General features: G+C 34.1%; 1 protein-coding gene across 1 annotated transcript in view; it reads left to right on the top strand.

Moving 5' to 3' along the window:
• LOC138704728 (uncharacterized) overlaps window positions 1-24,526 on the top strand; it is a 1,357,586-nt gene that overhangs the window by 898,705 nt on the left and 434,355 nt on the right. The window contains exon 5 of the mRNA XM_069832899.1: window positions 2,053-2,188. Coding sequence (XP_069689000.1) covers window positions 2,053-2,188 — 136 coding nt within the window. The remainder of the gene's footprint in view (window positions 1-2,052; window positions 2,189-24,526) is intronic.

Genomic DNA, 24,526 nt, shown 5'->3' with positions numbered 1-24,526 from the left:
CTCTCAAACTGTGAAACGATTAATACTGTTTCCTACCGTAGCTGAGCTGAAACGACAGTCAGTCAGCTCGCTGTAGCAGTGTTCTGTACACAGTGTGTTTATTAACTCTGGCGGCTGGTATGGATGTGGAACGACGATTCAACAGTGAGTGGACAGATAAATATTTATTTATCTTAAAGTACGGAAAGGCACATTGCTTAATATGTAGAAAAGAACTTGGATACATTGGCCATCATAATATTAAAAGGCATTTTAATTCTACACATCATGCTGAAGCTTATGCACCAGAAAAGTTATCCGGTTTCACTCGCGAAAAGGCTGTAGAAGAATTAAAATCAAGATTGAATTCAGAAAACCTACCATCATCATCGGGTGTTAGTAGAATAAGCTTGGTTCGTGCTAGCTACAAAATTTGTGAAATTATTGCAACGGCTTCAAAGCTATTTACTGACGGAGAATTTGTGAAAGGCTGTCTCATAGCTGTTGCAAAAGGGATATGTCCTGAATACGTTAATGATTTTAAATCTATATGTTTGTGTCGTAATATTGTTGCAGAGCGCGTATCAGAAATGGGAGATAACTTGGACGAACAACTGATAGCAAGAATAAAAACTTTCACTTGTCACTCACTATAGCTGTTGATGAAAGTACCGACCGGAAAGATACAGCGCAGTTAGCTATAGTATATTCATAAGGAATGTCGATTCATATTTCAATGTTCATGGGGATCTTGTAGATGTCATTTCACTAAAGGATCGAACTCGAGGAGGAGATATTTTTGAATCTGTAACAAACACTATGAAGAAATTTCAGGTCACGCTAAAAGTAATTAATTTTATACATAAAAACAGTTTACGTTTCTGAACTTGAAGTTGCTCTGCTACAACTCATACACACAAGGTTGATATTTTAAACATGATATTAACAATTTTATTATTATGATTTACCTACTTCCGTCACTAACGAACAACATTCATGGAATGACCCAGTAGATAAAACTCATTATTATTATTATTATTATTATTATTATTATTATTATTATTATTATCATTATCATCATAATTCATCCTCATGTAGGCTACATTCTTTGTTTATCAGAGTTAATCAAGTGCAAATCTAAAATGAGTTCCTAATCAATTGGGAAGATGTATAAAAGCTATCAAAATACCAGCCGTCGCAGTTTCGCTTTTGTTTACTATCATTCGGCCGGACTGCCTGCTACCTGTGTTCAACCGTTGCACGGTAAGGGAGGAGTGAAGGCTCTGCAGTTCACAGCTCGAGAGCGCTGATCGACATCCCTGATCTAACAAATTGTATCCTGCAAATAATCGTGACAAAAAGTCCATTTCAGCTGCCTCTCTACGTTTTCGCTGTTGTTTGTTGAGTTCCCAAATTTCTGCTTTAGGTATGATTATTGTGTTATAGAAACTAAGTGTTTATTTTGGGACTCCCCTTAACTATGTTCTTTTTATTTTGCTTAATAGCTGTAGGAATTCAGAAATTTGTATTTCCTGGTCATTATTTTTGTAATATGAAGTAGTTTATCCCAAATAATTAAAAATGGTTCATTTATTTACTTAAATTTATTTTATTTACTTGTTTGTTTATTTATTTACATTTCACGTTAATATGCCAAAACGGACTTTTCCATTACCTCGTATTGATTCGATGATCATTCACCTCTGTTGAGACATGTGGACATACATTGGTTGTCGCTCCACGGATTGTATTATTTGACGAACGTTTTCATACTCTCGATAAAATAAAAGAATGAATACCAAGTCCTTTCGACTGTCTGGAACCTTTTCTAGGTGCGCAATATGACACGTCTGCAATATAAATCAGCCTTAACGCTTGAATTTTGACACCTTTGCCAGATGTTTGAGATTCTATCAGAGAGCAAGAAGAAGCATCAATAATTTATAAGAAAGCCCGGACACATAGCACAGGGAGTGTTTGTCAAGACAGCATGAAAAGTTATTGCACAAAGGCGCCGAAAGTAATCACTTTGAATGTTTCCGACTCCTACAATGTTAACTTGTTTGTTTACAGCTGTCCGTGTCAAACGAGAGTGTAGTGGTGCTGAGGAAGGTAGGATTCAACCTGTCCGGGAACTTCAGCTGTGAAGTTACAGTAGAAGCCCCTTCATTCTCCACTGCTACCGTCTACCAGCCAATGTTGGTCGTTGGTAAGTAACGTCCTTGGCTCTATACGCACTTTATGATACAACTTAAATTGCCCACGGGCCGTGTCGTACTGATCTCCCGTCATGTAAGAGTGTAAGGTTGGGGGGGGGGGGTTGTACATGATTTCCCACGAGATGCCATTTTCAAACAAGTTTAGTTTAAAGGTCTATATAAAGTGTACTTGAAGTGACTAATTATACCCGTATTCGCTTAATGGTCCTTATTTTTAAGTATAATGAGTCCTCAAAAGAAATCTCATTTACAGTTTCTGTCACAGCGGTAGGTATATGAAGTTAATTTTGCGGGGTCATGTTCTCTTTAAGCTTATTCTTCTGCAACCCTCGAGTATTTTATATCTAGACACAAATTGCCCATACAATAACAGGAATTAAAAGTTTAACGGTGCATATAAAATAGGTAAGAAACTACTCGAATTAATTAGTTTAATTGAATTGAATTTAATTTAATTTAATATTGAGTTGCGTAATAAAAAGAGAAGATAATACTCGCACATTTCAACGTACAATATGTTTTCACCCGTACCTGGGTATGAGCACTCCTTTAGGCAGAGCGCCCACTGGAACGACAAGCGACAGCAACACGACACGGATTTGATGCTTTGCTTGTTGCTAACGTGTATGTTCTTATATAACCCATAATATGAAATGAACGGAAGCCCACTCATCTGATCCGGTATGGCATAGTTGCGCCCCGCGGTCAATTGGGAGGTCTAGGCATGGCATAATTGCGCCCCGAAGAAATCAGGTAGCAGATGGGACATGGCATAGTTGCGCCTCGAAGAAATCAGGTAGCAGATGGGACATGGCATAGTTGCGCCTCGAAGAAATCAGGTAGCAGATGGGACATGGCATAGTTGCGCCCCGATGAGCATAGTACACACGAAAGTGATTGTCATAAAATAAATAAATTACTTTAAAATATTACAGTAATAGCTGCATTGAAATCAGGTAGGCCTAGCTTATGATCAATTTTGCTATTTAAAATAACACTTTTTTATTGATCACACACAATAAATGAACTGCAATTTTTGTTTCTACATCGATACCTTAACTCTACGGTACAGGGTTTCGAAGATTGAAACTTAGAACCATTATCAATTATTAACTCTTCAACCTTTTCACTAAACTTAACATTCATTTTAAATTAACCTCACTATACGCCACAGACGGTGTGAAAATTACTAATAAAATGTCAAGACTGCTAAGGCCCCATATTCCAACGGCTCACTCATTTGAATATGTCAGTTAATAAAGTACTGCCAACTTCATGGTGTTCATTTTAACGGTAGGCTATTGATAATCACTGCATAAAAAGTAGAAAAACAGTTAATAAAGTACTGCCAACTTCATGGTGTTCATTTTAACGGTAGGCTATCGATAATCACTGCATAAACAGTAGAAAAACAGTTAATAAAATACTGCCAACTTCATGGTGTTCATTTTAACGGTATCGATAATGAATATAAATCGAATAAGAAATCAATAAGGTTGGTTGATTACGAGGCTCGAGTTTCCGTAGTGTCTTTTTCTCTACCTATTTCATCGGGGCGCAACTATGCCATGACCTTTTCTCTACCTGAAGGGAACGGGGCGCAACTATGCCATGCCTTTTTCTCTACCTGATGGGAACGGGGCGCAACTATGCCCACAAAACAGGGACCCCTTTTTATATGCTGCATTTTATCTGACCGTGTGGCGCAACTATGCCCTGCCCATCTGATCAGACAACAACTCGACATTATCTGTGTTGTGTTGTGTCGCTCACAGTGCTGCATGCTCCACTTTTTGTTGTATCAGTTGTGAGTTGGTAATACAAGGGTTAAGATGAGTGACGATCCTAATTTCAGTATAGCCTTTATTGAACTTATTGAAGATTTGCCATGTCTTTTGATACTACATCTATTTTTCGGATTGAAAACATAATAAACCTATTGCAAAATCATTTTATCTTATTTACACAGAATAATTTACCTCTCAATATTATAACAGGGCGAAATATAAAGATATTCTAATAACCTTTGCTCACTTTCCGCTATCTGGAGCTCACTCACTATCTATCTCACTCCCATGTGTCGCAATCAGCTCTAGAATATCACTGCTTTCCATTGACTAGCTAAAGGAATATATAAAGTATTCTGTATAAGCGCAAAATGACAAACTGTTAGGAGTGTCCGTAAATAGGATCTGTCCGGTAATTGGCCTCTCTACCCTATAAACATATTGTAAACACATGTTTACTTAGATGTGGACGAGAAACGAACAATTACTATTATCTGATGTATAAACATATAGGCCTATTTACTTGATAGTTATCAGAACGCGTTCTTCAGCATTGACTGAAATCCTGAAGTTAGTGTTCTTTTTATAAATTGCAGATCCAACTTTCTGTACCAACAGATTAAATGTTTCTCTACTCATTCTGTAGAATATTTTAAATCTTTCTAGGTATATATTTAATTCTTTGAACAGATTAAAAGCACCCACAATCGTCTCCTATGTTTTCTGTCACTGTAATTTGATATTCGCTAAATTAACTAGATTCAGAACGTCCCCATCCTCCTACGACATGCTGTATGACTGAATCAGTCCAGTGAGTACCAGGTCACTTTGCTGTTATGTTGCTATCATAGTTCGTGTTGAATCAGTGTTTTTGTCGTATCACTATCATATTAGTGGGCTCTCTGCCTCAAGGATCCATGGTGAAACAAAAAAATACGGAATTTAACATGTTTACAGTAACAAGAATATGATTCACAGCTGAATGCTAATGTTATTACAGAGACATCATTTTATTTTTACTAACATTTATAATATTAACTTGACTATACCATTGATTCAACGGTTGCTACCCCCTTCCACGACTAGAGTTCGATGATACTGGCGTAATATACAAATAAATCACTTTACTAGGTATAGGAGGGAAGAAAAGTAGTACATCCATTTATGTAAACTAGGAAATATCACGCTTTTGAGTTTGATAATTTTGATTAGGTTTTTGTTTGATCAAAATACAGTACAGCACTCCTTTAGGGATCCATGGTGAAACAAAAAATACAGAATTTAACATGTTTACAGTAACAAGAATACGATTCACAGCTCAATGCTAATGTTATTACAGGGACATAATTTTATTTTTACTAACATTTCTAATATTAACCTGGCTATACCTTTGGATCAACGGTTGCTACCTCCTTCTACGACTGGAGTTCGATGATACTGGCGTAATATACAAACAAATCATTTGCTAGGTATAGGAGGGAAGAAAAGTAGTTCATTCATTTATGTAAACTAGGAAATATCACGCTTTTCAGTTTAATAATTTTCATTAGGTTTTTGTTTGATCAAAATACAGTACAGTATTAACAATGAGTGTTTTTACTCACGAACTGAGCTGTCCATTCGGACGTATTCATTATTCAGTGTATATTATACTGTCTACAGCACATTAAGGTATGTTATAGAGAATGAAGTTAAATTGAAAAATAATCATAATATGGATATTTAAACACATTTTCAAAATGGTGATCGTTCATTTCGATACAGGCTTCAGTTCTAATGTATGTAATTCCAATTACCAGTTTCGTCCTTCGTACTAGTAACTCATGTTGAAATAATTCTGTACCTACTCTGTAAAAGAGTACCTTACGTACTGTAAATTCAATCTTCACCTCTGTTCGATCCGAAAAGATAAAATTACTCAGACATTCTATCTACTGTCCGTCCAAGTGGTTATGTCGCAGGATCGTAGAAAGGGGGAAAATCACGTGACAGTTAATTACTTAACTTAAGTTATTTTAAACAGTTGTATGGGTATAATATTACGAAGATGTCCAATTCCTAACAGAAATTAATGTTCTCAGAAAAGAGCTAAGACAGCCCAGCCACTAGCCTTTACAGAGAGGCGAATAGAAGTAGGTGGGGAAAACCGGAATGCGATGTAGGCAAATAGACGACAGTACCTGTGCGAAAATGATGCAATATTGAAAGCTCACTGGAAAGCGTGAATATATTTTTGCAACATACTCTTTACTATGACCGTAAGGCTACTATGACTGTATATGCGGTCTTGGATCTGTGTGGAGGACGGTTGAACTTCATTAGTAGAACGGGTGGGAGTGAAGTACATTAAAAACTCAGGTACAATAAAAATTGAAGTAAAAATAAAATCATGTCCCTGTAGTAGTTAGACCAGTGGTCTGCATTTCGTGACTACTCGCGAGTAAACCCAATAATACACAAACAATGCGGAGGGCTAAGTCACGATCTCCCTCCCTTTAGTAGCCATCACTTGTTCATTCAACGTTAAGCAGTCTGAGTATCCTCCCCTCCTATCTTCCCCTCTGTTGTGTACTGCTGGCTGCATTTTATATAACATAATCTTTGCCGACCACTGAGTTAGACCATGAACTAGTGTAACTCGTGTGATCACGTCCAATGACAACGCCTTCCCTCGCTACGAACATGACGGCACCGAATTTACATATAAAATTAGCATTGAAGCGGAGACTCTCTCAGTAATATCTCGGCGTCGAGAATAGCTACAGACCTGTGCAGCCACTCGTTTGATTTGTAGTCACTCGTTTGATTTGTAGTCATGAGTTCTGCAATATTAAAGTGATTAAAACATGTACGATAGGGGTTGAGTGAACCATAGTGAAAAATCTGTTGTGAGTCGTAACTAATTAAAGTATGGAACACAAACACCACAAGGAATAAGAATACCCACAACAAATTTGTATTTTTTGTATTCCTCCTAAATAAAAATGGGTGAATATTACTAATATCTGTGGCATAAATCTGAATTTAAAATCCAGATTGCCCCATCACGTACCATTTTCAGGGGAAAGTGAATAGAATTTTTTTATAAAAGAAACTTATATTTTTATTTGTATTTCACTGCTACAGATGAAATTACAACAGACCTGCGATTCAAGATGCCTCATAGTACTTGAAAAATGTGTACTGGATACAAAAATTATGTCACATAGTTTAAAACACAAAGAACACAACAACAACAAAAATATTTCATGTGTATAATGAGAAAAATCTCGGAATTTGAACTTACCATTTAAAAGGATTTTCTGGATGACTTCCGTTTATAACTAGACCCAGGACTGTCGTTACAAGGAACCAACAATAGTCTGCAAGCATGCTGGATGATGATTTTCCTTCATATCGCCTTTCCATTTAAGATATTTCGTGATGAAATCTTTCCCAATGCTCGTCGCTTACCGCTCCAAGATTAAGAGGAAAGAAATCGAAGTGAGAATATAAAAATTGTATTTTGAGATACATATTACACCCCATTTTCCAAAGGAAATTTCAGCAAACGTCTTTGAAAGAGGGTCATACCAATTTTTCTGTAAGGGAAAGTTTTTCCTCAAACAAAGAGTCAGCCATAACTTTGCGTATTTGTGGACCGATGAAAATGCTCTCTTTTAATTTGCCTTCACTCAGACTGGTAAACTTTTCTTTTAAATACTGAAAACCACATTCATGTTCGTTCATTGCGTAGACCTCACTTTGAACTGTTACGAAATTTACTGAATAGAAGGAACCAATATCTATTTATTTACTAGAAGTACAAAAGAACATGCCAATAACCATATGAAACCGAACTGAAAACCACATTCATGTTCGTTCATTGCGTAGACCTCACTTTGAACTGTTACGAAATTTACTGAATAGAAGGAACCAATATCTATTTATTTACTAGAAGTACAAAAGAACATACCAATAACCATATGAAACCGAAAATAGGGCCTAAATTTATAAAATGCATTAGCTTTTGTTTTGGTTTACAAACCCAAATCCGCGTCAGGTATTTCCTGGGAGAGCGCTTATCGAAAAGTGAAATCATAGTATATCTCAAAAACCTTACGTGATACGAAAAAAAAAAAAGAGATACATTTTCGGATTCATCGCACACCAAACCATAAGGGACACATTGTTTTAATTAGGAGCAAAATTCTTGTTGTTTAAAATTCTTGTTGAATTTAACGAATTTCATTGACAAATAAATGTTAATAATGAGACTTATGGAATGTGTCCCTGTATATTATATCGAAAATGTTATATGTCTTAATGACCTCCATGGTGTAGCTTGTCGATTGTATATCATTCAGTAACAACTTGACCTGCGATGTAACAATGTTCATATATTACAAAATATTTGCTGCAATTGTTTAAAAATTACTGCGTTCCAGGTTATCAGTGACATATTCTGTACAGTACACACGCTTGTGTGTGCGAAAGTATGTATTTTGTATTTTTAATTTCGTATGAAACATAATTTGATTAAACCAACAGTCTGAATGGATCGTATGGTTAATTAAATTTAGTTTAATTTTTATACATATTTACAATGCTTATCAGTGGTAGCAATAGCGATATGTTCACGCATGAATAAAATTATTTGCAAATTATACTTCTGTTGATGCATAAACTTTTAGAGTACGTTTAATATTAAAGCTTCACTGAATTTTATTTAACTGTACCTCTCACTAGTTGATTTCACAGTAGCATATTAAAATTCTTAAGATGTTGTTTAGGAGTACTGTGAAAAGAATCACTAACGCATAGATGTCCATTTTTAACTCGTATGAGGTAACCCCTGGCGTAAGTAACCCGCAGCACTTATTCTTTATGTTCGTTTTCCATATTTTGTATGGAAAGTTATTGACCTTAGCAGAGCATGCTTGACGTGCAGTATCTCTTGGTTCTATAGGCGTTTGGACATCCATGCTATAACGAGTTGATTGATAAGTTCATAGCGTTTTTTTTGCTTATTATGGCTATTAGAATCATGAAGGGATTATCAGACAGAGAATCGTGCAAAAGAGTATTTATTTTGGGGACTACAGAATTTTAATTTAATATCCAGAGCCACAGCAGGGTCTGTATCGTGCATTAAATCCATCTGGATAATTTCAATTCACTTATTAACGTTCACTTCCGTAACACACTCAACAAAAATGATACTCCACATGTAAATTTAAATAAAACTCAATATTACTATAAAAATGTTGGCATAAAACTGTACAGTTTTTCGAACGCATGAATGTAATACATTTTGAAACAAACTGCAAAAATTGGGTTATTGACAGTTGTACATATATTGTATCCGGATTTTGATGAAGAAATTACTGAATGTTTTTAACGTAACTGTAAACACATACTATAAATTAATATACAGTCAAACCCCCTTACAACGAACACCGATATAATGATAAACTTTGTTACAACGGTAAATTTAAGCAGTCCCGGAGTATTTAAAATATTTCAAATATGTTTCATACAGGGTGATTCACGAGGATTTATCGCCACCTACGGAGCTTATTTCTAAAGACACTCTGAGCAAGAAATGTCATATAAACATGTCCTAATCTGAATATTTTCAGAGTTACATAAATTGCTCGAAGTACCAACGATGCCTCGGAAAACTGAAAAGATGATGACAACAACAGAGATGAGAACGCTCAGGAGTATTACGGGATACACAATACGTGACAGACAAACAAATGAAGAAATTAGAAGAAAATGTGGAATACAAGACGTGGCAAAATGGATTAAAGGAAGAAGAAAAGGATGGAGTGATCACGTTTCAAGAATGTCAGACGAACGACTTCCAAAAATCGCAATGGTAGGAAAACTAGACACCCCAAGACCTTTGGGACGACCTCCAAAACGTTGGAGAGAAAGCTGGTCACCATAAGAATAAGGCAACGTTGAAAAAGACAGGATTAATCCTACAATACGAAGAAGAAGAAGAAGAAGAAGACATAAATTTGAAATTGTTTGCAAAATACCATTATTCTATAGTTTTAAGGGTAAAAGAATATTACAGATCAGGAATGAACTATTCAGGAGTATCATTTATTTAATTAGCTAGCATTCTGAAACTAAAAATGTGTTGTGACCTTCCATATTTACTTCGTACAGATTTTTTTTCGATTTTTAACTACAAAATTACATTTTTCTTGTGCAGTTATCACAATAATTGTTACAAATCACGCCACTCTTGTAAATTCTTCAAGGCTACACATTAGGATGAATAATTAAACTGAAAAAGAATCAAGTTCATAAAGTTGTATGATTTGTAAAAATTTTTGTGAATAAGTGCGTAAGAATAATGTAATTTTTTTTTATTTTAAAAGAAAATTTGTACGAAGCAATTAACAACACATTTTTAGCTTCAGAACAGTAACCAATTACAGAAATGATACTTCTGAATAGTTCATTCTCTATTTGTAATATTCTTTTACCCTTAAAACTAAAGAAAAAAGGTATAAAATTTACTTTGTCATACGTTAAAAGCGTTAAAATTGTTAAAAAAGGTATTTACCTTCGACAGACGGCCTGTTTCGACGCTATGTGTCGTCGTCTTCAGTGTCTCTTGAACCACTCTGCGTCGACACATAGCGTCGAAACGGGCCGTCTGTCGAAGGTAAATACCTTTTTTTAACAATTTTAACACTTTTAACGTATGACAAAGTAAATTTTATATTTTTAACAAAGTGTTAACGAGAACTTTAATCAATGAGAAAAAAGGTATTTTACTATCAACTTCAAATTAGTGTAACTCTGAAAATATTGAGATTAGGACACATGTTTATATGACATTTTTTACTCAGATTGTCTTCAGAAATAAGCTCAGTAAGTGGCGGTAAATCCTCGTGCATCATTCTGTATATCATTACGACGACAATAAAATTTTGGAGAAACCTCGATGGAATTAAAAAACATAACTTATGTTGTTATGCTTAATTTTCATGTTCAGTACTATTTCATTTTCACTTGATATCGCCCTTTTAAAGATGTATTCCCGTTATATCGTTTAGTCTCTTTCATACTTTTGTTGACCGACCTTTGCATTCTGTGCAATGTGTGTAGTGCAATAGAACTTTACCTGTTTCAAGGGCGCATCACCTTTAACAGGATTGGTCTTTATGGTTCCTGCCTTTCACATTCGAGTATTAGTTGTTAATGATGGCAGGTGTAACACGATAACAAATCAGTTTGGAGACTAAATTAGCTGCATTTAGTGATTTAGATACAGGATTGGTGCAGACTGAAGTGGCCAGAAATAATGGGTTAGCCCAGTCAATACTGGAAATATTCATGAAGAAATGCAAGGAAATAGAGGACAACGTCACAAGTGGTAAAATTAGTCCTGAATGTAAGCGTTTAAAAACTGCGGCAGTAGAAAACGTTGACAACGCTAACTTCATGTGGTTTATTAAAATAAGGGCCTTAAAATTCCTATAGCGGGTCTATTGTGTGTCAAAAAGAGCTTAATTATGCCAAAATACTTTGTGAATCGAATTTCAAAAGAAGAAAATTTGGATATAATGTTTTAAACACAGCCATGGGATGAATTTCATTAAAATGGTAGCCGGAGAAGATATATTAATATGTAGAATAATCAAATGGTTAGTATATATTATTTTTAATAATGTGTAATGATATTTGATAGGTACTTGTGTCATATTCCCTTTCAGAACATAAATTTGGGAAAATTTTCAAAACCCTCCAATGCAATAATAACCCTGATATAGCAATACAATTTTTCTAGTCCCCAGAAAATCTTTGTATCGAGGTTCGACTGTATTACTCTTTTATATCTCACTACAAAGGGTAGAAGGGGACCGATTCACCAAAATGTAAGAGGTGATTCTACATGTTAAATGTAAAAACTTGTATTACACTCTTCCTTCGATGAAGCACCGTTAAGCAGGAAGAAAATAGTCTTTTCCCAATGTTTGCAGCGCTCTATTGCGGTACTGACCCGAGAGAAATTGCTGATTTGCTATATAAATAGATAAGTAAAAATAATCAGAACAGTCAATGTCTTGAATCTTGTTTTTTTCCATATCGAACAGTTTAGCCATAAATTTATATTTAATAATTGCGAAAATCGTTAAAATAAATTTTTCAACGCAGAATACTGTCGTGCGTCACCGAATGAATACAGAAAAGGGGGAAGGCAAGGTAAGGAGTGCAGGCTGCGCTTGTTAGAGCTATTGCAGTAGCCGTAATGTTGCCAAATGCTTCATAGAAAAACAACAATTTCTTCTAAACAGTGAATGTTAGAAAAAGAACTTATTTAGATTTTTCAAATCTCTCTTCTTGATCTATTACCAGTTTCATTTTGGTACAGAGGTTATCTTCTATGCCTCTGTAAACCTGACTTTGTCTAATGCAGCCTTATGGTATCTAATGGCAAAATATAGCGTATTCTATTTCATATAGCTACTGTAAATTACTGAGCATGACGTAAGGGCAAGGAAAAAATAGCAGAGAAAATTGGTATGTATTTTTGTCTATCAATTGTCAAAATATTTGCAATAATTTCCGCAACACTTTGTGTACTGCTACAACTCAGTTTCGTGTTTAAGGTAAAAATTCAACATATCACACTGCAACACGAGGCCTAGTCATAAGGGAAATTTTACATTCTTGCGAATTTCATATTACCGACAATAGACATATTTGTAAGAGAATAAAACATTAGCATATGTATAAGACTCTTCCCTGTCCTCGATATCTTTGCAGTGAATTTTACGATAAATAAAAAAATCTCAACGTCAAGGAGTAACAAAACATTTAGTGCTGACTACAATGGAGCAAGTTTTTATGACTTTCCCTCGTTATGAATAGTGCTTCTACTGTCTGCAACGTCTTCTCATCTTACTATGTAAACAGGTTTTAGTATCGCAGTAAGAAATTCGTAGAAATTACATTCTTTCGCAAATACATTAATCCGTTTTGTGCCGCATTGTCATTTATAATTTTCAACTAAGTTAATTAATTATACCGAATTTTTATTAAAATTACCCAATCTAAATAAAAATTTATTTCAATTGAATTTAATTTAAAGAATAAAGAAATCAATTTAACGATTTAAGGGGAAATTGAAAACCATTTTGGGTCCAATAAAAATTATCAAGCAAGGTTTTATTGTTAAGATCGTCAGACTTAGCAAACGTTCGCTAACATTTGTTGCTGGTCCTTCTACAACATCGGATACATTCTCCTTCCGCAACAGCTTCGTAAGTATGTTATTTTATCTTCGTGTTCCGCCCCTTAAGATTCCATTTTTGCATTACTTGGCTTCTCCAAATTCATCAAATAGTTTCCAACATAAATCTTCTCCAACCTAGTAAACTCTTCTACGTATTTATTTCAGATTACAAGACGTCACATGTTACGAACGGTACGTCTTCTTTCTTTACGCATGAAACTTTATATCCACTTCCGTTCGTTACACCATCAATTTGTACCAGCTCACCGAACTGATATTTTGTAAATGCAGTCATCATGCTGCACCTGTTACATAATTTTACAATTAAATTGATTTGCTTTAAGACCACACGTCCTTAGACGTTACTACTGGGTGTTCAGTTCAAAGTGTGTAATGGCTCGCTGTATGCCGTCATGTGGCTAGTCGATGAGCCTAGAGAATTCAATCTTCCTACACTTCCGCAGAGGTGTATTACCTATGTGCTAGAGAGGTTTCCTAGAAAGTACGGCGTTCATTCTGAAGAGTACTTACCGATACGTATGGTAACGCCGGTAGTGGCAGGAATGTGAACTGTTTCGAAACATGTACTCAGGTGTTTTTTTTTACTGTCGAGATATGGGGAGAGGATTAAGACGATTACTTACGTATTTGTTGACATTAACATCGACGGTCAACATGGACACGGAGCATTTGATTTGAATTGTGGAATGTTGCCGTACACAACCGATTGTAACAAATACACTGCGTACGATTTGCCCGGGCAAAACACAGTTCTAAAGAGGTTATGGTACCACACAGACCGTACAGACCGCCATCTGTTGCTACGACGTTCAAGTTATACTGTACACGTTCTCAAGTTCAGATTGAACGCCTTGATTAATAGCAACTTCTCTGACATAAAAGCTGAAACTCGCTTCAAATCGCTGACTCATCAACAGTGACGTCATGACACACTTTGAAATGAACACCCAGTATATGCTACCTCTCTCTACACAGTTCTATTTTATATAGATTAGAATGATTAATCATGTTTTAACAATTTTACTTTTTAATATATAGGTTTTATTGCTAATGTTAACATTTTAACCCATTCTACTTGTGATTTCATATGTTCTATACTATTATATACTCAGGTCTACTTCACTTTTAAGACCTATGTCTTCACTGTTTGTTTACAATATAAGTTGTCTGTAGGTTTATTAATGATCTGATGTTGGTTCAGTAGAAAACGTTAATCTATTATGTAAAAAAAAAACATTTGTGTTATCACATTTGTAATTTGATAAGTCTGACGTTCATAGCAATAAAAACCTTGATGATATTCAAAGGGAAGTTTAAAACCTATGTTAATTGCATTTTAGGTTTCATAACTTCATCCGTCATCCCACTGTTGAAATTGCAAAAGACACCGCTATGATACCTCAGTTTGATCGGATATTCAATTGTTAATACATCTCATTTATTTGTTCTTACATCTTTTGTTCTCTGTCGTCACCTGGGAACCTGGATTGTTGTTATTGTCAATTGGTTGTAGGATGACAATACAGTTTATTTTGAGTAAATTTCTAAATTTAATAAATTAAATGTTGAAAACATGCTTCATTGTCACCTAGCCATTAACACAACCTATTTCGGAACTCCTCCACGTAGCATCACCATAGTATCAAAATTATACATAAATATCTTAAATCCAAACTTGGGCTTTTATTATCCTTAATCTTATTTTTAATTTTTGAAGAATAAGTTTATAATACGCAACCATAATATTCCTTAGTATTAGTTTGTATTACTACCTGAAATAACCTCTGATAAACAGTAGTTTTTGTAGTTTTATTCTCTTCAGTTCAACAATAACAACATTCCAGTTTCCAGGCGACGATAGAAAACAAAAGATGTAAGAACAAACGAATGAGTTGTATAGGCTTAAACAATTGAATACGGTTTTAAATCTAAGTATCATAATATAGGGTTCCATTTAAAATTTCAAATCGCAGCTGGAAGAAGGGTTGTGGAGATAAAGCCTAACATTCAATCAATATGAGTTTTAAATTTCCCCTCAACATCTTAATTGAAGCTTTATTTTTGGTTAAATTAATTTAAGTGAAAGATTTATATTTTGGAAGCTGCGGATCGACCCACTCGTCGGGGTAACAAAGAAAGAGGAACCCATTTGTTGGATCCGTTACAGTACCTCCGAAACGTTGGCATGTTTCTCCATCTACAGGAAATACATTTTATTTGTCCACGCCCGCGGAAGTTAAGTGGAAACGGCAGTGTGTAGCGTAGCTGCCCACATGTGGCCCGCTGAGCACTTGGTTATGAGTCAAGAATACGCGAGATAAATCGTAGAATGGACAGTTTTTTTTTTTTAATTTTAAATACTTAAAGTACTGAAAACTACTTATCTTTTCAAAGATGATATTGAAAGATGAAAAATAACATTTATGCACTGTATGAGGCGTGACAAAAAAAAACTAGATATTCCGTAATCTTTTCCAGTAATTTTAACTGTGCTTCGTACTTCAGCTTCTTTAACTTTTTCAAAGAAATGAAGTTTCTAAAATGAAGCGATATGTAAATCCACACCAGACGATAATTTTAAGCCATGAAACTTTTAAAATGACCGAATGTAATATTTATGCTACAAGGATTGAAAGTGAGGTTTTACTCATGAGTTTAGATGAATTTCGAAACGAATTCTTAAATCACTCACAATTCTTGCAAGGTACAAAATTTATTTTCATATTATGTCGAATTTCATTGTTTTCAATAAATGAATATTAACATGTATGTATTGAACAACAGGTAGAAATTCTTGCAAGGTGTAAAATTTATTTTAATATTATGTCGAATTTCATGATTTTCAATAAATGAATATTATCATGTATGTATTGAACAACAGGCAGAAAAGGACACTCCTAAAATATGCTCAGAATTAACTAGCCCGTATATCTTGTTGAAGTTAATGAACGAATTACTCTCATTACGGGGCTATCCATGCAGGAACAGTTGATAGCCGGAAAATGATGGAGGGAGATCTGAATAGATATTTTGAGGTTCGAAAAGAATTATCAGGTAAAGGTAACGAGGCGATGGAAGAATGAGACAAGGGGGTAGAAATTCTGTAGAAGTTTTACAAGAGAGTAGATTCAGGTATGTACGACTTGTACAATCAATATCAGTTATATACAGTTTGATTCACGAGGATTTATCGTCCATTACGGAGCTTGTTTCCGAAGACATTCTGAGCAAAAAATGTCATATAAACATTTGTCCTAATCTCAATATTTTCAGAATTATCCTAATTTGAAATTGTTTGCAAATACCATTATTCTTGAGTTTTAAGGGTAAAAGAATATTAGGCCTACAGATAAAGAATTAACTATTTAGGAGTATCATTTTCTTAATTAGCTAATATTCTGAAACTAGAAATGTGTTGTGTTTCCATAGTTGCTTCATACAGAATTTTTTTTTCGGTTTTTAACTACAGAATTAATTTTCTTGCGCATTTATCATAACAATTGTTACAGATCATGCTACTCTTATAACTTTTTTAAGACTTACATTAGGATGCATAATATTATTAAACTGTAAAGAATCAAGTTCCTAAAGTCGTATGATTTGTAACAATTTTTGTGATAAGTGTGTAAGAATCATGTAATTTTTAGTTGAAAACTGAAATATAAAATCTGTACAAAACAATTAACAACACATTTTTAGCTTCAGAACACTAACCAATTAGAGAAATGACACTCCTGAATAGTTCATTCTCTATTTGTAATATTTTTTACCCTTAAAACTAAAGAAAAAAGGTATTTTACTAACAATTTCAAATTAGTATAACTCTAAAAATATTGAGATTAAGACACATGTTTATATGACATTTTTTGCTCAGAATGTTTTCGGAAATAAGCTCCGTAAGGGACGGCAAATTCTCGTGAATCATAATTTTTGTATTATTCTATAGTGTTGTAGGCCAATTCTAAAATATTATTAAATGAAATCTTAAAAATTCAATATTAACTTTATTTTTATTTTTATTCATTACGTCGCATTTGTTTATTAATATTTAAGTTAATGACATGTTATCCATTGCGGGGCCGTTCACTGAACAATAATCGATAGAAAAGGACACACCTAAAAACCTGATGAGAATGCATTGACCCGAATTGTATCAACTTTTGAAATGTGATAAAATAATTTGTAAGTAAGTAAAGGGACTCTGTCTGCATATTTCTATTTAGTGCCTTCATTGTTTTAATTGTGACGTTAGAATTATGTTTGCCATCGTATATTCACATAGTGATGGCAGTGGCTTCTGTTTTGTGAATATTACGATATATTACATTGTAATGTTCTGTTTGTTTGCCATTTTCTATGACAATAAAGTAGTGAAATGAGACATAGTATGAAATAAATTATTTGACCATATTATGAAATTGTGTGTGTTTATATCACAGTTGTGCTGAATATTTTCATCATCATCCAGAAATTTTTTTAATTCCACCATGTATTAAGTTCAATTTCTGCCTTTGTTTGCAAAGTAAAATAAAAACTTGAGCTCCGTGCCTTTCTCTGAGTTGAAACAGTAATAACATGAAATAAATCAAATACTACTTTCCAGAGATAATACCATTTCTTCCTGCAAACAAAAATTTATAAAATGCTGCTCCAAATGGAGTCAATTAGCGTTAAACTCAATTGTTTTCAAACAAACAAACTCGTTACCGGTGCTACAACTGAATGTTTACATTCAGAAAAGCGCACTTCTTTTTCCAAATACATTTTCCGGAAGTTTATTATTTCTTGGGTTAGCAAAAGTAGAACCAATTTAAATTAACACAAGCGTTTACAAAAATTGTTTGTACAATTCTCATTCTGTACCTAAATTTACAGGAACTTAATTTATATTTCATTCGACCACTGTAAATATTTGCAAATCTTTTGAATGCCTGTTTTTTGTGACACAGCGATGTCAGTAATGTTTGTTGTTACTGTGAGAGATTTGTTGTTTATTAGTTTCAGTTATGGCCACACCTGAAGATTTGCGTTAAATTCGTTTATTATTTCCGTTAAAATGTTCTAGTACATATTCAATGAATGTTAACAATATCACATTTTTATTATTGAAGTTTCATGTCGACAAACAAATTCGCTTTTGTTATATTAATCAGTTATTTTAAACTGCACATGTGAAGTAACATCCGAGGTATAGTTGACATAAATATGATTGAAGACTCAAATAAAAAAGGTTGTAAGTGCCAAAGAGACAAACGTAGAAAAAAAAGCTTTCTTATGTGATTAGTAATCTTTATTTCATACTGCTCACAGCTGTCATTTGGTTCTAGTAGCAATCGGAGGTCTGCATCGGACGTTTTCGCTCGAGCGCCAAGTAGTTCATAGCATAATCCGATAGGTAGCGCCAATGCATGATGGGTAAATTTGTCACAAATGGTAAATCTTCGAACGGTATAAGCCGAGCGTTAGACATTCGTTCTTGTTACAGTGATGAACTATGTAGTAACATCATAGATGTTTATAATTTCAAAACTTTGCAGTGTTTAACTAACCTCTCCATAGTACAACTACAGAACTTGCTTTAAAATGTAATATAAATACTGTAGGTAAATGTTTTTTTTCCCCTCCACACAGGAGTGATTTTGTTTTTGCCACATCTGATAGATGTTATTGGATGTAAATGTAATTATTATAAACAGAGAACACAATCACGATAATGCAAGAACCGTATCAAGTTTTCTAGTAATAATAATAATAATAATATCTAATAACACCAGTCAACAAATTTTAACTTTTTGTCTGTCACAGAAATGAAATCAGCTGATTTTTACTAAATCTACCCTGCTGATTACGAAAATGGCAGCGAAAAATCTGTAACACGTAACATTTTTGTGTGACAGAAGGGGAAATATTTTGATTAAAAAAAACGTTTTCGCGCATTTCAAAAGACGTAATTACAACAGTGGAAATAAATAAATTCCTAAGATGCAAAATTTATACACAAAATACACTGACGTTTCACAGAAAAATAATAACGCCGCATAAATAATAATTACAATGAGAAAAAATGGCATTATGTTCCTTTTTTCCTTTCAAAATAGGCTTTTACTTTATTAATTTAAAACTGGATCAAAGTAACTATAATTTTTAAGGTTTATAAATTAAATTGATTAAAATCTCAAATCAAATAATTTAGGAGCCCTACATTGAAGTAAACAACCATATACAGACTTCAAGCTAGATTTTTAAAAAAAAGTATTTAGTTACTTGGAGTTATTTTTTCCTCTTGTAGTTTGAGTCACCTTCTCTGAACAAAAACCAACAGTAGTCCCCCATCATACTAGAATCCCACCTTCCTTGATATCGTTGTTCCATCCTGTGTATATCTTGATGGAATCTTTCCCCTTTTTCATCGCTTACAGCTCCTAAGTTCTCTAGAAAAAAATCCAGATTGGAATGGAGGAAATGTATTTTCAATGACATTCGACAACCAAGCTTCTGGTAACTATGAAGGAGTTCTTGTACAAACTGTTGCTAATTGTCAGCTTTATTGTTACCTAAAAACCCACTAACAACCCTTGCAAAGGCATTCCAAGCTTCTTGTTCCTCAACACTTAATTTTTTTTCAAAGCTCTCATCTTTCAAAAGTTTCCTAATTTGAGGGTCAACAAAAATTTCCTCTTTCACTTTAGTCTCACTGAGTTTCGGAAACATATTCCTTACATATGCAAAACCTTCTCCATTTTTATCCATAGCTTTAACAAAACTCTTCATTAAACTAAGCTCGATATGTAAAGAAGGAAGCAGTAATTTTTCCGGTTTTACTAAAAAGACATACTGTACTTGATATTATGTTCTCCTGGGACATAGCTTTCTCTGGGAAGCCAGTCTTCACTATGTAGTGTTTTTCAGTCGCTCTACTACCCCACAAACAGAGAAAGCAACAGTATTTTGTGAATCCATCCTGAAGTCCGAGCAATAAGGCGACAATTTTCAAATCTCCGCAGAGTTGCCAGCAGTATATTTTATATTGGACTGCATCTAGTAACACTGACAAATTTATATAAGTTTCCTTCATATCTACTGAATACGCCACTGGAATTGATGGTTTAGTGTTTCCATTGTGCAATAACAATGCTTTTAAACTTATTTTGGAAGAATCTATGAATAATCTACATTCCTCTGGGATGTGTTGAAATCCTAGTTCTTCCATTAAGCCTTCTATATTTACACACATTCACATAGAATTCTTCATTATAAAATACTTTGAAAACCGTTCATGTCTCTTCCTGTACAAAGAAATTTTAGTATCTGGTGCTAGCAGGTTCCATTGTTGCAGTCTAGACCCTAAAATCTCAGCTTGTTGTTTAGTGAGATTAAGATCTCTTATTAAGTTGTTCAGTTCACATTGTTGAATTAAATGGGGTTCTTTATGATGTTCTGGGCTATAGGACGGATCAGAGAATGTTGATGGTTGAGCTAAATCATCTGTTTGTTCTATTGGAAGAACCAATTCCTCCAATTGCGAAGGAGGATTAGGAACAGGGAGTTTTGGTCCAGGTGGTACAGGTCTTATTGCAGATGGAACATTAGGATATTCAATTTTAGATCTTGTTTTCTTTGAAAATCCCGTAATCTTTGTTAAACAGAAATAACAGTCTTCTGCATGGCTTGTCGGTTCACGCCAGATCATTGGAACTGCAAACGACATACTTCGAGTCTTCTCTCCGTTCATCCAGTTTATCAGTTTTGAGTAACATGTTGTGCAGCACATATGGGGAGCCCATGATTTGTCCTCATCACACACATTACATTCAAAATAGCAATAATATGCTTGTTTTAACTTATCCGATAACGGGCGACGCTGCGATTTTGCCGTAAATTCTCCACATACGTAACAAAAGCTGTCCGGCGAATTTACAAACGCACGACAAGATTTTTTCATTCTGAGAAAGAGTAAATGAACGCGAAGATAAACACTTAAAACCAGCGATACAACTTGTCACAAGCTCAAATAATATTCAACTAATCCTAAAATGCAATCTATTTCACTCTAAAAAGTCCACCATCTCAGTGCTTTCTGTCGGTCTAGCGTCATAAAGCAATAAAATAATACAGGTATATATCCTCCACTACGCACCTTATTAATGCAAACTCATGTATTTGAAAGAACCTATTCCTTAAAATACACTTTTAGTATATCCTGAGCAACAATAAGTTATAAAACGTATGGATATACTGTGTAACCGTTTAAATAAAGTCCATAGTTCAATACCCGAGTTCTTTGGTAAATTCATTCTTATTTTTTCACAATTTCCAATTTTCCTCTTAAATGGTGCGTGATGGAAAATTTTCAAGTTTAGATCTAGTATCAGCACACAAAAATTGATCTAAAATGACCATTTTCACCCTTGTGACAAAAACCTTGTTGACTAGTGTAATTAGTATATCAATCTTTGCGTGTGTAAGAGTTGTGCAGCATGATTATTCGTTTTATTATATTTTCTGTGACGTTATCTCTGTACTAATATTGTTATTAATCTACTGCTATATCAATAATATTTTGTAAAACGTTTCTACATTGTCGCAGTATATAGGCGGAACACTATGTATGAACCTATCATATTGTACTGTATATGTGATAAATGAAATATTGAATAATTATTAATTAGCAATAATAACTGTATATCGAAGTTTTTCATACTATTTTATTTATTACTGATGTTACTGTTTTAGTACGTTCCATTAAACGTTTGTTATAAACGCAGAAAATAAAGCCTTATTTTTACCGTGTGAGCAAAACATATGTGTATCTTATCCGTCGCCTTCCATACAAGATAAGAAATGTTGGTGAGATGACCTTGTACTGTGCTTCTATTTATTACAAGCTTATCACGACCGATCTTATCTCACTCGAGGGTGCGACATTCGACCGAGTTCAAGCGAGTGATTTAACTCCATTGCAGCACTCTGAGTAGCATATTCTTTAGTATCATCTCCTCTTCTTCTAACAACTCCATACCATCAGCAAATCTTATGCATTTTATTCTTCTTCCTCTTACTATCACTTCTCCCATTTTCTGAAAACAGTTCTTTACCAAATCCTCCACGTAGATGTTGAACAGGGTAGGGGATAAAGGGCATCTATGTCGTTCTCCTATTCCTATTTCACTTCCTTCAGACATTTCTTCTTCTAGCCTGACTTTGACCGTTGTTTCGTATGAACATTACTGAACAGCCTCCTCTCTTTCCAATCCACACCAATTCTCTTCAGAATCTCAATCAGTTTGTTTCAATCCACTCTGTCAGATGCCCTTTTTAGGTCTACAGGTACTATATACACTTCTTTATTCTTCTATAGGTATCTTTCGCCGATTGTCTCTTCTATACATTATAATATTAAATGATACAATTGTTTCTGAGAACCCGACGATATGTGGCTCCTGTGAGATGTAAGATAGAGGGATCACTAAGATGATGGTTAGGGCTAGGATTTTGATGACCTATAAATCATGAAAAAATGTCCTAAAACAATGCATTTATGAACTAAAAATCTTAAAAAAATGCCCCTAAAATGCCCTAAAAATTAATCTTACATAATTGACTTAGTAGGAATATTAATATTTAGACTAGTAATTAAATTAAATTCTATTACCAACATTCAAGTTCATTTAATTTTACATAAATTTTTCTAAATAGTACACTTTAATTAATTATTTTACCTGATGTAGTTCCACGTAGTCCATCACAAGGCAATTCTTATCCGGAAGTAGGAGGTATGGGGAAGTCTATATTGAACGGATGGTTGGACTGATTCATTACGTGGGGGTGTACTACGTTAAAATGACAATATTTATGTAGAAAAACGATTAAAATAATATAAAAATAATTACTATTAATTGAAAAAGTATGCAGAGAAAATGTTAAATGAAATAAATAATATTTTACATTAATAATGGGGATTTACGGCAAAACTTAAATGAAAATGCCCCAAAAATAGCCGAATAAAACAAAAAAATGCACTTGTGAGTTGTACGAGGTAAAAAAAAATGCAAAAAAATACCCAAACAAATTTGTCTCAAAACACTCAGTTTATCACATAACATATAATACTAAAGCAGCAATGTTTTTGGCTTACTAGAAAAATGATGCAATTTCATCAAAATCCTAGCCCTAATGCTGATTAAGCAAAGGAAAATACATCTCATGGCCTGCCCTAAAGAAACAGTTACAGCATGAAAGCAGTTTGAGCTGACTGTTCATCTAGAGTTAACGTAAGGATAAACTCTTTACTAATTCTGAAACTAAGCATTTCCAGGACCGTGTTTGTATGAACAACTTTTCAAACCGTGTTATGTTCACTGATGGACAAGATTCGGTTTGATATTTTTTTTTCAGTCATGACACTAATAATATGACAGAAGTAATAATTATAAAATCATCTCGATAGAAAGAAAGTAACTAGACTATCGCTATACATCAACGGAACGATGGTTTGAGACTATCATAGAGCCAATGGACAGATACAGTGATGGACAGAAGTATTCGTATGAACCCTTAATCGATATTAAATTCAACATTATGACGAAATAAATGTTATAATTGTATTAATTTTTCTTTGTATCATAACATAATTTCTTATTGTTAGTTTTTACACAGAGAAATCGATGTCGAACTGAATATAAAGAGATTGGCAACCGTTTGAACCATAATATGCTAGGACAGAAGTTTTCGAATATTGCAGTCGTGAAGACAAACTACACACTAAGCATCTGTGTATACCCTTATTAGTGCTTCAAACCGCATCGTTTTGATGCAGTCGATAGACGAATGAGTCACAGTGTTCTCCTGATACGCAAAGCTGTAACACGTACCAGTATAATGGGACAACTATTGAAGAAAGAAACAAATGTATATTTACACAAACAACAAAAGACGAATGTCGAAATTGCTAAGGCTGTCAACAGAAGCTGTTCTGCAGTGTATAGTATTATAAAAAATGTTAGAAAACGGAAGACATTAATAAATAGAGAGCGCACAGGTCGCCCACGAAAGCTAACCAACAGGGAAGAAAGAGAGGTTATTAAGACAGTAAAGAAAAACCAAAGGTGAGTGCATCAGAAATAGCAGCTAATTTACAGGACGATTTTTGTACAATTGTTGATCCTAAAACGGTAACCAGAACTCTTCAACGGGCCGGGTACAATCCCAGGGTGCCAAAGAGAAATCTGTGTATAAGCAAGGTAAATAAAAAGAAGAGATTTCTGTTCGAAAATGAA

The sequence above is a fragment of the Periplaneta americana genome, chromosome 8 (genome assembly GCF_040183065.1).
Source record: "Periplaneta americana isolate PAMFEO1 chromosome 8, P.americana_PAMFEO1_priV1, whole genome shotgun sequence".
In the NCBI taxonomy this organism is placed as follows: domain Eukaryota; kingdom Metazoa; phylum Arthropoda; class Insecta; order Blattodea; family Blattidae; genus Periplaneta; species Periplaneta americana.
Note: the sequence above shows the minus strand (reverse complement) of the source record. Positions and strands in the feature narration are given on the sequence as shown.